This window comes from Crocodylus porosus, unplaced genomic scaffold, assembly GCF_001723895.1.
Source record: "Crocodylus porosus isolate Cpor-Errol unplaced genomic scaffold, CroPor_comp1, whole genome shotgun sequence".
NCBI classification, from domain to species: Eukaryota; Metazoa; Chordata; order Crocodylia; family Crocodylidae; genus Crocodylus; species Crocodylus porosus.
In genome coordinates, this window is record NW_017728935.1 from 3,033,193 (window position 1) to 3,049,320 (window position 16,128).

General features: G+C 46.3%; 1 protein-coding gene across 1 annotated transcript in view; it reads left to right on the top strand.

The window, feature by feature from the left end:
- LOC109317679 overlaps positions 1-15,217 on the top strand; it is a 24,562-nt gene extending 9,345 nt beyond the window's left edge. The window contains exons 10-25 of the mRNA XM_019546489.1: positions 1,159-1,166; positions 3,235-3,388; positions 3,971-4,054; positions 5,692-5,890; positions 6,227-6,279; positions 6,704-6,802; positions 7,052-7,184; positions 9,882-10,014; positions 10,307-10,460; positions 11,002-11,119; positions 11,806-11,927; positions 12,851-13,047; positions 13,209-13,331; positions 13,789-13,933; positions 14,481-14,579; positions 14,872-15,217. Of these exons, the coding sequence (XP_019402034.1) occupies positions 1,159-1,166; positions 3,235-3,388; positions 3,971-4,054; positions 5,692-5,890; positions 6,227-6,279; positions 6,704-6,802; positions 7,052-7,184; positions 9,882-10,014; positions 10,307-10,460; positions 11,002-11,119; positions 11,806-11,927; positions 12,851-13,047; positions 13,209-13,331; positions 13,789-13,933; positions 14,481-14,579; positions 14,872-15,024 (1,974 nt within the window). The 3' untranslated portion in view covers positions 15,025-15,217. The remainder of the gene's footprint in view (positions 1-1,158; positions 1,167-3,234; positions 3,389-3,970; positions 4,055-5,691; positions 5,891-6,226; positions 6,280-6,703; positions 6,803-7,051; positions 7,185-9,881; positions 10,015-10,306; positions 10,461-11,001; positions 11,120-11,805; positions 11,928-12,850; positions 13,048-13,208; positions 13,332-13,788; positions 13,934-14,480; positions 14,580-14,871) is intronic.
- The last annotated feature ends 911 nt before the right edge of the window (positions 15,218-16,128 follow it).

A 16,128-nucleotide genomic window follows, 5' to 3' on the forward strand; every position in this document is an offset into this window, starting at 1 on the left:
TACCGGCTCAGCTATATGGGACCCGGGGGGCTTCCCCTCCGGATCCGGCTCAGCTGTGCCGAGGCCCTCCGCCCCACTTACCTTTGGGGGATCAGCTGCTGCTGCCCCCGCTGCTGATTCCTCTGCTGCTGCTGCTGCTGCTGCCGCTGCTGCTGCCGCTGCCGCTGCCTCCGGTCAGAAGTTAGTTATGGGGCACACGTGCGTGCGGGACACACGTGTGCCTGACTCCTCTCCTTCCCGCTGCTGCTTCCCAAATATCTTGTTTGCTGGTTTAACAGCAGCTGTTCAATTGTGCAAAAGGATAAAGGTTTTTAGACTTTGGACACTCAGAAAATGTGCCACTTTTTTTTCATTCCTGGTACTAGCTGGTTTCCTCCTGAAGGTGGCTAAGTCCTTTACAAAGGAGCTATCCATTTTCTCCAAGCAGACGTTAGACAAAAGTGCAGCTCCCTGCTGTAACTCGTGGCACTTCGCGGATAGTGCTGTAGGCACAGACAGAAGAGCAGCTCCTCGTTGCAACTCATCGCACTTCTTGGGAAGCGCCATGAGTTACAGCAATCCCCCAAAGGCAATAGACGTTCACTGGTGGGTCCTGGAGGTTGGGAGATTGAGCTGCTGTTCAGAGTGGATGCGAGCCTGCAGCTGCTCTCCCCTAGCAATGCCCCTCTCCCCTCCCAGACCTTGGCAATGTTTGCAGAATGGTGTGGGAGGAAGGAGAGTGGAGGGACCTCATTCTGGAGATTGCCCAGTCGGTGCTGGAGGGTGGGGTGGGTGGATTGGAGCCCCCCACCTTGGGGCGGGGGGAGTCCAATCCACCCACCCCACCCTCCAGAGCTAGCTGAAAAACCCCCAGGCCAAAAGCCCTCCACTCCCTCCCTGCCCCCATTCTGAAGACAGCACTAGGAGTGGGGCTGAGATGTATTAGCTCAGCCCTGCCTCCGGTGCACACAGACAGAAGTTACTGAGGACGCTTTGTTTGGGAGCGTCTTCATCTGAACCCTCATGCAATGAGGCGTTCAGGTTCTCATAGGATGAGGCCCTTTTAAAGTGCTCTGCTACCATGCACGTGTGTTTGTTCATGGCTATAGAGTGCTTTCAGGGGCCAGATCAGGCAAAAATTGTAACTTCTGTCTGACCCTTTTTTCCTCGCTTTCCTAGCCTTGCAGGTAACAGATTCTGTTTTGCTTTTCCTTGGCCTCTATAGTTCTGTACTCCTGGATTAAGATCCGCATTTGTTACCAAGTGCTGTGTCATTGTCCCCTCCATAGTTTTAATGTTTTGTAATGACCTCATGGAGATAGTTGAGTTAGCAATCTTTATGCAGGTGGCTGATGATCTCCCGAGGTCCTTTCTAGCCCCAGTGTCTATGAAATCTATGAAAGAATTGCGTTTACTAATGAGATCCAATTTGTGAGGCGTTACTTCATGCATATGTTGCTGTTTTAGCATGCTTCTAGGGTTATGGCAATAGATAGGAAATAACTGATAGAAAATGTATTGTTTCATTGTTTTTACTGGCAAATGTTTTAGTGTGAAAAATGGATATTTCCACCCCAAAATCCAATGTCTCTGACAAATTTCAGAAATGAATCAAAATTGCCTTTAAAACAACCTTCTTTTTATGCTTTTGGTTGCTCAATGACTGTTTAAGCAATGTTGATGGAAATTATCTATAGATACACAGCAATTATTTGAAGAGAGGGAAATAATTTCCTGACTAATTCCAGACTAATTATTCCCCATTTATATGGGGAGAAATGACAACAGAACTCAGGCAGTAGCATGCTATGTAGCTCAGTCTCATCATTAAAATGCTTTTTGGTTACCTCACGTTGAAGCTGGTGGGGGTAACAACTTCCTTTCCTTCAGGATAACTAGACCTCTGTTGCTTTTTACTCTGTTGAATAGATATCTTCCAAGATAAGTCCCACGGGCTAGGAATTAGCCCTTCTACCTGAAGTGTATTTCCGTTGTGCAGTTGTCCGATAAATTCAGAGAGGATGGATGTAGTGGGTTGGAGCAGTGAGTTTGTGTGCTCGATCAGCGAGAAACACCACAGAAACCAACAGAAAAAATACAGGGAGTGTGGCCCTGAGAAAAGAGATCAAGAACAAGAGGGACAGAGAGAGCTTTTGGGGCTAAGAGCTGGCAAGAAAATGGCTGGGAACTCTGAGCAAAGAAAATGTCCCCTGTTGTTTGATTTCTGCTGTGGTCAGAGAAACAGCCTGTTGCTACCCTTGCAGTAACACATTGCAAGAAAGAAACCCGAGCAGGAAGTTCTCCTTGAAACTGTTAACAGCCCACAGGATGACATTGGGCTAACACTTCAAGTCAGAAAGGGTTTAGAGTGTCAAACATTTCCACTGGTTATGAAAAACAAGTTATTAATTTGTTCTTGGAAAGAATTCACCAGTCTGAGGAAAGTAGATAATGCCTTGCCATACTGATGGTTTGATAACAGCTTTCTTTGCTCTGAGCAGAAATGTCCTATTTATCACCTCTTTAATAGTATGATTTTGTTATCAAGGGTACGACGGGCTTTATAATCTTGGCCCCAAACAAAAGGGAAAAGCTTTTTGTTTCTGTAAGTGTGTGTGTGTGTGTGTGTATGTATGTGTATTTGTATCCATGAGAGGGAGATAGAGAGAGCTATATAGATCTGTCTAGATGCGTGCACACGCGCGTGCACACACACACGCGTGCACACACACACACACGAATAATAAACATATGGAAAATTATAAATAAATGGAAAAGGTTGACACTGAGTGTGCACAGTGATGTGGAAATGTGGTGTCAGAAGATAATGGAGCTGGAGGCTGTTCCCTGGGCATAAAAGTAGGGAGTGCAGATCACAGCGACCCACGTGTTCTGGACAGGAGTCTGGCGGTGGAGAAACCGAGCACCATGAAGTCTGGCGCATCCCGGCCCTGGTTTGCCTCCAGCTCTCGGAGGGGCTGGTGAGGCGAGTATCCCGGTGCAGTGACGGACAGAGTAACGCTTCTGCGTTCAGCTCGGCTGTGTCCCTATGGTCCTTAAAATATCCCACTGAGTAGGAGTTTTGGAAATGCACGTACAGAAAAATGAATGCTGCTTTGCTTTTGGGGAAAACCTAACTGAGCAGTAAGAAGCACCTTGAGATCAAAGAACAGGATCACAGCAGGGTGCAGACAGGCTTGAAGGGTGTTCAGTTTCTGAGCTGATTTCTGGAGTTTTTCCTTTCTTTCTGTGTAGCGTCCCTCTGAAGAAAGGCAGATCCGCGAAAGAGGTGATGAAGGAGAAGGGAGTCTTGGAAGATTTTCTGAAGCACCGCAGATATGATCCAGGCAGGAAGTACCATGTCAATGAATACAATGTCGCTTATGAACCAATGACCAGCTACCTGGATGTGAGTTTTAAAACTGCTTCTCTCTTTTTATTTCTTCCTCACTTGTCTCTCCAGGATCTTTTTCTTCCTCTCAGTATGGCCACAATAGGAAGTAGAGATTCCTTTTCACAGCCCGTGGAAATCTCTGTTTTGGGACAGTTTGGATGCTGTGCTTTGAAGGCAAACTGCCTTTGAAGAATCTAAAGGAACATCCTAAGCAAGCAAGTTCACCTTTGAATTTTACAGTATTATCTGTGGTTCTCCTGCTCCCCCCCTTTTATAATTCACAAAAGTCTTTATGCTCTCTGGAGAGGTAACATGTTACTCCAATGAAAGTCTTTTAGGATTCAAGATCCCCTGTTCTGCTCCTGGTTTTGCAGTTGAATTTATAGCGACCTGAATAAATTTGCTTTTCATATCCCTTCTTCGGACACCCCGTGTTGAAAACCAGAAACAGTAGTATGGCGGTGACTTCATTCCTTGTAAACCTGAATTTCTTAATGACTCTAAAATGACCATCTCCAAGCGGACAGTGTCGAGAAGGGGGAATTGTTATTTTCGTTGGTTAATAGCACGCTGGAATCCACCTCCTCTCGTCCGCAGTCTTCCTACTTTGGAGAGATCAGCATTGGCAAACCAGCCCAAAAGTTCCTGCTTTTCTTCGACAGCAGTTCCTCCAACCTGGGGGTACCATCTACCTCCTGCCAGAGTCGGGCCTGTTGTGAGTAGGGCTCAGCTGCTGTGTATCCAGTAGATGCATGTCCTAGGTAGGTTCTTGCTCAGTTAGGTAGTCAACCTGTGATTAATACATAAGAGACCCTACCTCCTCACGCCCTTCATGGGTGCCATTCTCTTGTAGCTGCTTTCCCCCTTCTGGTGGTCTTTCCTGGAACATAGATTCTCTTGGGTGTTTTTCCTTATTGGTATTCTACAGTATTATAATATTGTTGTCCACATCTCAATAATTGCTGCTGGCTGTGGGAACTGACACAGCTCCTTTGACTATTGTACTACTGCACTGGTTTAGATCCTCTGGGCATGTGGCCCGAAATGCTTAGTATAGTGATAGGAGAAACAGGTATGTCATAGGCAGAGAAGATGGGTGTGACAAAATGGTTTTCTAGATGATCTGGGTTGACATTACTTCTCAGGTCTGCCATGAAGAAACTCCTGGGTTATGTCTTGTACTTGTTCTTTCAAGCCAGCGGAGGTCAGTTTTGGGGAAGGAAGTGCTTGACACACATCACAGCACAAGAGAGCGACCATGGTGTCTTCATCGTTCTTCTTCAGCCAGTCATGCAAAGTTTGATCCGAGCCAGTCATCCGCCTTTTCCAACAATGGACAGACCGTCACTCTCTTCTGGGAGCGGTGACCTCTGACCGTGGTGCTCGGCTACGACACGGTGACAGTAAGTGGAATTGCCACCACGTGATCTTGCGTTGTCCATTGTGCTGTGTCTTTGGACTCGTCTGAGCATATTGGGGTTGGACCACAAGGGATTATTGTTAGTAACTTGTCTAGCTTGCATCTGTCTTCCTCAATTTTTGACAGATTCCTCTAATTTTACTAGGTGGGGCTTGGAGACAGGTATCTGAGGGAACGTTGAGTCGAATCCACCCACCTTTATTCCTTTGACACGAGTCCTGGATAAATTCTCTGTGTTTGAGTTTCATGTTGGAGCCATTGTTACTGTGGGCCGTAAAAAAGGGATTGTGCGCATGAGATATTTGCAGTGATATAAGAATGTCTGTGTTGTCAGCAAGTTTGCTAAATTTCTGTGTAGATGCTTATATTTCAGATTAGGAGATCTCATTCGGATATCTGGTGTTGAGTGGTACCAGATGGTGCATCTGGTGAAGTGCAGCAGAAGTATAGCTGTGCCATACCAAGAAGAGAAACTATCCAGGGGGTTGCACCAGTTTACCTAAATCACTTGAAAAAGGATTTATGTTAAAACAACACAACTCTCCAATGGAAACGAGCCTTAAGTTAGCCTGGGCCTGGATTCTGGTGTGGAAAAGCCAGTACTAATCATTCTCGCCATTCCTACTCATGAATTCCGTGGTTGTAATAGTTTTTTACTATTTTGTTTTCAATCAAGATGACGTTCTGGATTTGCTCTCCTGAGACAGCCTGTGCTCAAGACTCCTGCCACTGACTACGTTAAACTGCCTGTAGAGGTGTTAGAGCAATACTTCACCTTGGGATAGGCTTTATCTGTACATTGGAACATCGCTCATCTGTAATGATGTCACAGTCTTTAGGTTTCATTGATGCTTTGTGTACAATTCCAGGTCAGAGCAAATGTTTCCTTCCCCTCCAGATCCAGAATATTGTGGTCACGAACCAGGAGTTTGGTCTGAGTGAGAATGAGCCCACCAGCCCCTTCTACTATGCCAATTTTGATGGGATATTTGGAATGGGCTGCCCTTCCCTGGCGGTCGGAGGAGGGACACCAGTTATGCAGACCATGCTGCAGCAGGGCCAGCTGACGGAGCCCATCTTCAGTTTCTGTTTCTCACGTGAGGTCTCTCTTCCCCTCTGCACCTTTCCCTCTGCCTGCATCTCTTTATTCCAAGGCCTCTTACTCTCTCTATATTTCTACATGCATCTGTATCTGTCTATCTTCATATACATCCCTCTGTTTAACTTGTGTCTGTCTGTATGTCTGTCATTCTGATGTGGCCCTTCCCCAGACCCCTCAATCCAGATACATTTTACATCCTCCTCTTTCCAGCAATATACTGGCTCAGTCACTGGCTTCTGTCTCATATTCTTGTGTTTCCAGACAACCAACCTATAGTTATGGTGGGGAACTCATCCTCGGAGGCGTTGACGCTCAGCTCTTCTCTGGGCAGGTTGCCTGGGCACCTGGGACCTGAGAGCACTACTGGCAGATCGGCATCGAGGAGTAACTTTTTTTGTCTGCACCTTCCACTTGTGACCGGGCTTGACACAAACTTTTCCCCTTGGTCTGCCCAGCTGCGGGCACTGGAGCCCATTGCCACGTATCAGCCTAACCAGACACTGAAGAGGATGAACCAAGGGAATCATTTTATCATCCTCCACATGACACCGCTTATGCAAGCGCTGTGCTCTAACTTTGTATCTAGCGGGGGAGATCATGAAATCCCTCGTGCACATCTGCTGAGCCCTGCGAGCTGAATCATCAGGTAGCAATAAAAGAAAGGGTATTGGCAAAGTCAGGAGAGTTGTTCGTTGTAAGGAGCAGCACTACTGACCCAATGTAAAATCTGTGAGATTTCTGTAAGAGCAGCATATGCTCTCAGAGGCTGCTGGAGTCTTAACCTCCACCTTGTCCGTTCCTTTTGCAGTTTGTGGCTGACTGCAGCAACGTCCAGGACATGCCCACCGTCACCTTCATCACCAGCAGAGCCCAGTTTCCACTGCCGCCCTCCTCCTACATCTTCAATGTACGTATTCATGTGCCACCAGAACTGGCTTTGGTCTTACCAAGGTGATGAAATGTTTTGGGGTTTCCAGCAGGGAGTGTGCAGAGCATCAGCACCCCAAAAGCTAGATTTCTAAAATAGGGGCCTGATCAGGCCCCACTCAAGGGCCACTGATTATTAAGGGTATTTTATACGTAAAGCCTTTATAGCAGCCAACTGGGTATTCACAGACCAGCACTAAAGCTTTCTTCACTGCTATCTCCCTAACAGAACAACGGCCATTGCACCGTTGGGATTGAGCCCACTTACCTGCCTTCCCCGAATGGGCACCCGCTCTGGATCCTGCGTGACGCCTTCCTCAAGGAATATTATTCTGTCTTTGATGTGGTCAATAATAGAGTTGGCTTTGCCCCATCAGCCTAGAGAAACCAGGTTGAACTGGATGGACCCAACTTATTTCTTGGCTTTTCTCCTTGACGCTGATGGATTCCTACTAGTCTCAGCCTGAGCTTCTGTATGAAAATCAGTGTTTTCTACATCTGTTGTTGTAAATAAACTGCAGTGAATCAAAGTCCCTCTTGCCTTTCTGGGATTTATTCAGGGAAGATGGACCATGTGATATCCACGTGGCGGTCCACTGGGCGGGTACCATCTAGTTCACATGCCTTTGAGAAGTGATGTTCGATTAACATGATGTCAAACATGATTTCTGGTTAGGTGTAGGTTGGGTCCATCGTCTTAATGTTTTGTCAGCCTGAGTAATCAGGAGTTTAAACAAACCAAGTGACATGAGGGAAAAGTTGACCTGATCTACTGCGAACTGTGTTTGATATCATTGCAGCTAACCCAGCTCCTCCCGGGTCATGTTCTAAGTTGAAATAAATTTCCATGTCTGTAAAAATCTTGACAAATTAAACAAAATCACCTTCAAAAGCACCTTCTGTACCTCTTTGCTGGTATAAGAAATGTCAATGCAAATTAAATATTTGTATTTTCATTGCAATTTTTCTCAGAGAAAGAAACGATTTCCTGACTCTTTCTACTCCACGTTTGCACAAAGGAGTACGACAACAGAACTCAGCCAGTAACACAGTATGGCCCTGCTCCCCTTTCTCATTACTATTTTTGGGTTGGGATGAATCCTCTTGAAGCTGGTGGGAGTAACAACTTCAATTTCATTCAGGATAAATGTAGCTCCGTTATTTTTACTTGCATTCAAAAGCTTGTCTAACTTTATCCCAACTGTGTTGTTGGTCTGATAAAGGATATCACCCTAAGAAATCCTTGCCTTACGTAATTTCTGGGCTATCATGGCTACCACATCACTCTCACACTATGTTTTCACTCCATGAAATGGAAAACTGGCACAGTAGGAGTTTGCTAAAAATCAGTCTCATGGACAAAGAGCTAAACCTGCTACCTAAAGTGGGTTTCCTTGGTAGCCTGATAAATTCAGAGGGAGGAGGTGGATTTAGCAGCTTGGAGCAGCGAGTCTGTGGCACGGAGTATGGCCCTGAGTAAAAGACATGATGGCCTTTTGGGCAGAGTACTGGCTAGTAGGAGGCCGTGAAGTGTGAGGAAAGAAACTCTCTTCTGCTGGAGATCCCTGCCCTGTTTAGAGAAACTTCACTAGTGTTTGTAATAAACAGGCCGGCAACACAAAAGCCAGGACGTTAAGCGAGGAGTAGCTATACCTGACCCCAGCATCAAGTTCTCTTTATATCTGTAACAGCCAGCATGATGCCATTGAGCTAACTTTTGGGTTAAAAGGGATTAGAGGAGGTAGTTAGAGGTGTTGGTCTGACATCAGACAGAAGGCAGGGCAGGATGGCACTCTGGGCTGGGTTATAATCCCTTACGTCCCTCAGTGGTTTAACATTTGTGATCTCTTCCACCCACCTTCGGCGACCCTTCCCTTTCTCCCCCCTTCTCTACCTTTTGCACTGAGATAACTTTACTCATTTCTGGTCTGTCCCTCTGCTCTCTGCACTTCCATTCATAGCACCTGCCATAGTAGGCTGAGCTTACAAAAAGTCAAGCATCTCTGAACAAGTTAGTCTATAAGGTGCCACCGTGCCTTGCCTTCTGCCAAACTCTGAACTAATATGGCGAACTCTCTCTTGGAATAGTTTAGTTAGAGTTAATCCACCCTAAGGATAAGTCAGGGACCTCCTGAGGCTCTTTCCAGCTCTATTATCCATGACTGTCCCCCTGCTAATACTCAGGAGAGTTAGGATTTCTCTGTGGATCCCATGCTGTCTTCTACCTACTGAAAAGTCTGACATCCTCCATTCCCCTTGTGAACTGTTCTTCAAAAGAAAGTCGTAGGAAAAGCCAGAGGAGTTAGCTGTGGAACCAAAGGTCCATTCTTCTTTAATGAGAGGAAGGAACAGATTGGATGGCAAGGGTGCAAGGGGGAAGAAAGAAGCAGCGCTATGCTGGAGGGGGAAGAAAGAAGTACGTAACGTACACTTGGGAAAGAACAAGAAGCCAAGGCGACATCAGAACAGGCATAGGGAAAACAGTCCTGAAACAAAGCCTGGAGAGGAGGTTTCTTGGGTTAAGTGCTGGTTGCAAGGGGGCTGGGAATCGTGAGGGAAGACATTGTCTCCTGCTGTTTGACACCTGCTCTGTTCAGAGAAACAAGACTTCTGCCATTCTTTATAATGAAGAAATTGTCTCCTGCCCTTGTTTTCTCCTTGAACCTGTACCAGCCGACTACATGAGCAAGTTTGGCTACCAGTTTAGATTTAGAAAGGCATCAGAGTACTACAAATTTCCATTAATCACAATGAGCATTGTATTCCTTTGCTTTTGGAAAGAACGGGAGGGCACAGGCAATACTCCCGTGCACGGGCAATTATGATAACAATTCTCTTTGTTAAGAACAGTAATCTCCTTCTTAACGGCATGATCTCATTATTTAAAGGCTCTAATGGCTTTATAATCTCAGCGCCTGACAAAGAGGATAAAATTCTTATATTTATATAGAAATAATGTATTTTAAAAATGTTGCCATTGGCTGAACGTGGTGGTATGAGAAACTGGGGGTCAGAAGATAACCATGAGGTGAGAGGCATTTTCTGGGTATAAAAGTAAGGAGCTCCAGATGGGAATCTTCAGCCCAGCTTTGCTGCAGCAAACACCAGCCGATTGTTGTTGGAGAAGCCGAGCACCATGAAGTGGCTCATCCTGGCTCTGGTTTGCCTCCAGCTCTCCGAGGGGCTGGTGAGGTGAGTATCGCGGTGCAGTGCAGTGTCTAGAAGTTCCTACCAGGACAGGGCAGCACTCCTGCATTCAGCCTAGCCACATCCTTCAGGTTTTTTAAGGGCTCTAATAACTCTAGGCGTTTCTGCCTTTGCACATGGTATTTTTGCTTTGGATAGAAACGCACTGAGCAGCAAGAGGGTCCTGATAGCAAGGAGCACACTGCTGCAGGGTGCAGAGAGGAACAAAATGAGACCTGCTTGAAGGATGTTGAGTTTCCCGGCTGGTGTCTGCAGCTTTTCCCTTCCTCCTGTGCAGAGTCCCTTTGAGGAAAGGCAAGTCCATGGGTCAGGCAATGAAGGAGAAGGGAGTGCTGAAGGATTTTCTGAAGCACCATAAATATGATCCAGGCAGGAAGTACCACTCGAATGAATTCAACGTTGCTTACGAGCCAATGACCAACTACCTGAACGTGAGTATCGGCTACGTACTTGTGTGTCTTCTTCACGTTACAGTGGCCATGCCTTCCTCTCTCCTTATGGTCTTAGTGCCTAGTCAGTTGAGCTGTGATCCCTCTTCTCAAACCTGGCAAATGTCTATCAATCTCTGTCCTGAAATGGGACAGACCAACTGTCATATTGGAATTGAAAGGGTCCTCCGGCTTGCCGGCATTACCCGATGAACACGGGACTGGGGGTCAGTACGTGTTTACTCCCAGAAGGGGTGTTAGGGTTGCACTTATAACTTAAGACTGGGAATTGAGAAATCAGGACTCTGGCCCTGGCTCTCCTGCTGACTTGATTGGAGCATATAAGCAGATAGCTGCTCCTCTTCGTGCTTTAGATGTTCAAAAGACCCAATGAAATAGTGGCGTACTCTTTACTTTGCCCTTGTGAAGTAACTACTCGGTAACTTTTTGGCATCCTTATATGGAAGGAGCTGGAAAATATGGTGTACAATTGATTAACAGCACATCCGAATCCATCTCTGCACCTGTCTCTTCTCTTCTGCAGTCCTTCTACTTTGGAGAGATTAGCATTGGGACTCCCCCTCAGACATTTTTGGTTGTCTTCGACACCGGCTCCTCTAACCTGTGGGTGCCATCTACCTACTGCCACGACAAGGCCTGTAGTGAGTACTTCTCTGATGTTAAGACCCATGTCTAAGGGTGGGGATTGTTCCCGGGAGAGAGCAAAGTTCTGATTCAGCTGGGGAAAACCAGAGCTACCAAACCAAACTTCAAACTTTTCCTGGGGGAGAGTCTTTCTCCTGTATCTGCTTGTCCCTGTTCATATGAATACGGTCCTGGTCACTGTTTTCTTATCACAAAGATACTACAGTATCCTAATGAAGCCGTCCAAAATCTCTACAGCTGTCATCAGTGCCGCTGCAGCGTACAACACCACAGTGTGTGCTCTAAAACTAAAGTAGTCACCCTGCAAGGTGACAAATTGTACGAAAGGACCATTTCCGTCCAGATCTTCAGCTTGCATTAATTGCCATATAGCCCTTTTGTCTTGTATGAAGGTACCCTGTTATACATACTTACACGCTGTCATGATAGGTGTGAAAGACTGATAGATAGATATGCCTTCAAAGCTAGCATTTGTGGTTATGTGGCCTTACCATCAGTGTGTGCCATATAAAGATAAGCCCTGCACTAACTCTTAGACCTGTTCGTTATATCTCTGGTGAATCAACTGTTTAAAAAGTGTGAGCATATGGACAATTAGTGACTAGGCACGTGGAAGTACCTCCAAGCATACTGCAGCCCACATGGAAGTGACCCTGAGGTTGTGATTTTCTTTTTCATCTAGCCAATCACGCAAAGTTCAACCCTAATGCATCATCCACCTATTCCAGCATTGACGAGTCTTACACCCTGTGCTACGGCGTCGGTGACTTGTACGTTGCGTTGGGGTACGATACAGTGACGGTAAGTCACGTTTGTATGGCTCTGTTCTCCCATCGGCGTTTGTGCGCCGTCTCCGCAATTGTTCTGCCACGCTCAGATGAAGAAGGTTTTCATCTGTTGACATCAGTGTTGTTACATCCGTGGTGAATTAAGCCTGGTGTTTTTTAAATTTTATATTGCTGATTTGAGCCTTGGCTATTACAGGACATAGTACGTAATGGTATCCAGGGAAACTTCCTTAAGTAAGTGAGAAGTGAACCTGCTTCGTTAAATTGACACAAACCACTATGTAGACACACTGCTGATTTATGAATGGCCTATTTTGTTAAACTTTTAAATGGATCAGGTAAATAAGAATGGCTTATGTTGGTAAGATAAATTGAGATAAATTCATTCTTACACTGAAATAAAATGTGTATGCAGGACTTCTGATCTGTTTTAATATGGGAAATGGGTTTAAAACTGATTCAGTTCTATTAGTGTAATTTACTTAGACATCCTCTGAGTTAACCGGGGCATGAGCCATTCAGAGTAAGACTAGCCATTCCCATAATTTGCAGGCACAAATTCTGTGATTTGTTTTTTGTTTTTTTTTCCTTCAGTGTTTAATTAATTTGAATGTAATGAATTTTCTCTGATAGAGACAATCTCTTAACTTACTCCCAGTCCAAATCAAGCATGGTCATTTCCTTAAAGAAGCATCAGACCACACCGGAGCTTTCATAATGTGCTTTACATAAATATTTGATTCCATGTTCATAATTTTGTGTAAAATTCCAGCTAAAATCAACATTTTCAAGAGCGGGTTAGACGGACACTTGACTTGGGATGGTGTCGTACTAGTCAGGGATGATCCTGCCTTGGGCAGGGAGATGGATGAGATGGCTCATGAGGTCCCTTCTGGCCCTGCTTTCTTATGATCCTATGACCTTTTCCCCCAACAGATACAGAATATCACTGTCAGAAAGCAGGAGTTTGGTCTGAGTATGGATGAGCCCACCGATCCCTTCTACTATTCCAATTATGATGGGGTTTTGGGAATGGCTTATCCAGGTATAGCGATACCAGGCTTCAACACGCTAATGCAGAACATGGTGCAGCAGGGCCAGCTGTCTGAACCCATCTTCAGTTTCTATTTCTCCCGGTAAGATCTCTCCCCCTTCCTGTACGGCTCTTTACATCTTGCTGTTCTCAGATATGTCCCTTGCTCGCTCTGCCTGTCTGTCTCTCTTTTTTACCACCTCCATTCTCTCAGGCATTTAATTGGTAACTATACCTGATCTCTGAAATGATCTGTGTTTCCAGCAAACCAACCTACCAGTATGGAGCGGAAGTCATCTTAGGAGGAATTGACTCTCAGCTGTTCACTGGGGAAATCACATGGGCCCCTGTCATTGAGGAGGTCTACTGGAAGATCGCTCTTGATGAGTAAGCTTTGTTTGCACCGTTCACGTAACAACATGCTGGGCCTGGGCTTGCATGGCTTGTAGAGAACCTCTCCAGCTGCGGTTCTTGCAGTCGGGTGCCCTGGGCCCGATCGGCCTTTCTGTGCAGGAGACTGAGCACGGGATGGATAAGGCAAAGCCCTCTTCTAGATCAGACTGGAGTGGTTGGTACTTATGGGCACTTGAGCACTTATTTAAGTTAGGTGCATGCCTTAGTATTTTGCTGAATAGACATGGGTTTCAGTAAGTGCTGAGAGTTAAGCCTCTGCTTATGGACTCTGCTGACCCAGGGCCAATGACAGGCTGTGTTTTATTAGAGGTGCCTGAACACCAGAGGTCTGGGTATCATAGGCTTCTGCTCTTAGCTCGGCCTGCATCCGAGGTGGCTCTCTTTGCTGTTAGATATGAGCACTGAAGCCTCTTGTGTTTGCCTCCTTTAGATTCTCCATTGGAAAGAAGAGCACCAGCTGGTGCAGCCAGGGCTGCCATGCCATTGTGGACACGGGGACGTTTCTGCTCACCATCCCTTACCAGTACCTGTGGGACTTCCTGAATGCTGTGGGAGCTCAGGAGAGCTACGGTGATGTATGTCCAGTTAGTGCCATGCACAGCTGCTGAGGCTGCGTGTGGGATTTTGCAATTGCTGGTGAAAAGAATCCAGGCCATCCAAAGGTGATCCTGCTGGGCTTGGTGTGGTCAGACCTTGGTGTCCAGAAGAGCTCAGTGTGGAGACCTAAAGGACTGACTTCATGTTTTCCTAGTCTTTCCTAGTTTAAATTCAGGGAAATAGGCAGTGATTTCCTTTTTCCTGGTATCAGTCCTAAGTAGGACAGTGGTGCTAGTCATTAGATTGGGGTAAATCAGCAGAGAGGGGCTGGCCCACTATCAGATATGCATGGGAGATGTAGAAGGCCTGGAGAGTCTTGCTGCTTTCCACATGCGAGGCAGGGGAGCACAGGCAAGGCTGACGTAGCTGCTGCTCATCTAGGAGCAGATCACTGCAGAGTGGTGCCCACCCTCCACTGGAGGGGAAGGGTTGGTGCCTTGTTGCGGCCTCTGTGTGGGGGCATGAGAGCGGCCTGTCCTCTAGGTTGCTGGTAGCTAAACCACATCTTGCTCCTTTCTCCCACAGTATGTGGTTGACTGCAGCAGCATCCAGAACATGCCCACGCTCACCTTCGTCATCAACGGAGTCAAGTTCCCACTGCCGCCCTCCATCTACGTCTTCAACGTACGTATGGCTTATGAGCACAACCAGCTCTTACCTTACTGAGACAATGTCACCTGCCTGGGTGGCCCCCGAAGCAAATGCAGAGACTGCCCGTGACATGGCAGCTCTGTTTAACAGGCACTTCTGACAGTGCTTCAAGTGCTGGTGTCTTTGCATTTCTAGCATGGGAATTCATGGGGCCTGATCTCTTCTCAGTGCTCTCGCTGATTCCATCGAGCATCCAAGTTGCACCTTTGATTCCTGTTCACACCACAGCCCTGAAGTGCTCTTTATTTCTTTTTCCCTCTTATAGGACAATGGCTATTGCTCTGTTGCTGTGGAGTCGACTTACGTGGCTTCTGAGAGCGGGCATCCGCTCTGGATCCTGGGTGATGTTTTCCTGAGACAGTACTACTCTGTTTTTGATATGGCCAACAACAGAGTGGGCTTTGCCCTCTCGAACTAGACAAACCTGGTGATCAACTGAACTGGACAACGCCATTCACTTGCCTACCTACAGCCTGTTTTCTCCTGGACACTGTGATGGAATCGCAAGATCATAGCCCCCTTCACGCACCTTAGATATAGCCCTACCATCCCTTTGGCACGTGCTCAATAACGAGGGCACTCCGTTTCTGTTCCTACAAATAAATTGCAGTCAGTCAAATTGTCTCTTGTCTCCTTTGGAGTTTGTTGAGTGACGATTGAATACAGTTCCTTGTGGGTCTCAGCCCCTTTTAGCACATATCAGCTGTCAGTTGGGAATGCAGCAGTTAATTAACCTCCCTTTTATACTCTTCTGGTCAGATTTTTAAAACAGCTCAGTGTTCAGCAGTGCCCATTGAGAACAATGGGGAATTCCATCCTTGTTCCTTGACTTTTGGAACAGTTGAACCCTCTCTAAACTGAAACAACCTTTTCCCACAGAGCTTGAATGTAGACACTAGACTTATCTGTCTGGAGAGACGGATGGTTTGGAGGCTCCATCTGCTGATATGTGGAATATGCATCGGCTTCCTAGGCAGCTTCTATCCTTTCTGGCTGCATAGCCTTCTGCTCGGCGGCATCTTATTCTGCCAGCTATTGCTGACTGGCTATTTCTTTATTAACCTTTTCTGAACTGCTAATTAACGTGGAGATTCTGTGCTACCTCCCATTTCCCCATGCAGTTACGAGTGCCATTTCTTGACTCTTGAGACTAGACGCTGCATTTCTCTCTCAGTTTGAGTATAGCTCTATCCTGCTGAGATGAGACCTCAAATCCAATGCCTTAGTCCTTTCAGTGAGATCTCCCACCACACACGGAATTAATGCCGCCTAGTCCATATGGGGAAGCATCATAAAGTATCCTTAGAGGCAAAGCTACATTGCAGTGAGTAAGGTCCCTTTCATATCATATATGCATATTGTGGGAGCTCGATGCTGAATTATACAGGACTGAATTAAGCACAGGCTCAGACCTGTTCAATTTAAAACTTCTATTGTTTCACAAAGTCATAAACTAAAGGAGGTCTGTTGGTTCACGAGGTTCCCAAATCAAGCCCTTGCTCTCTAACCCGGAGGCTAGGTG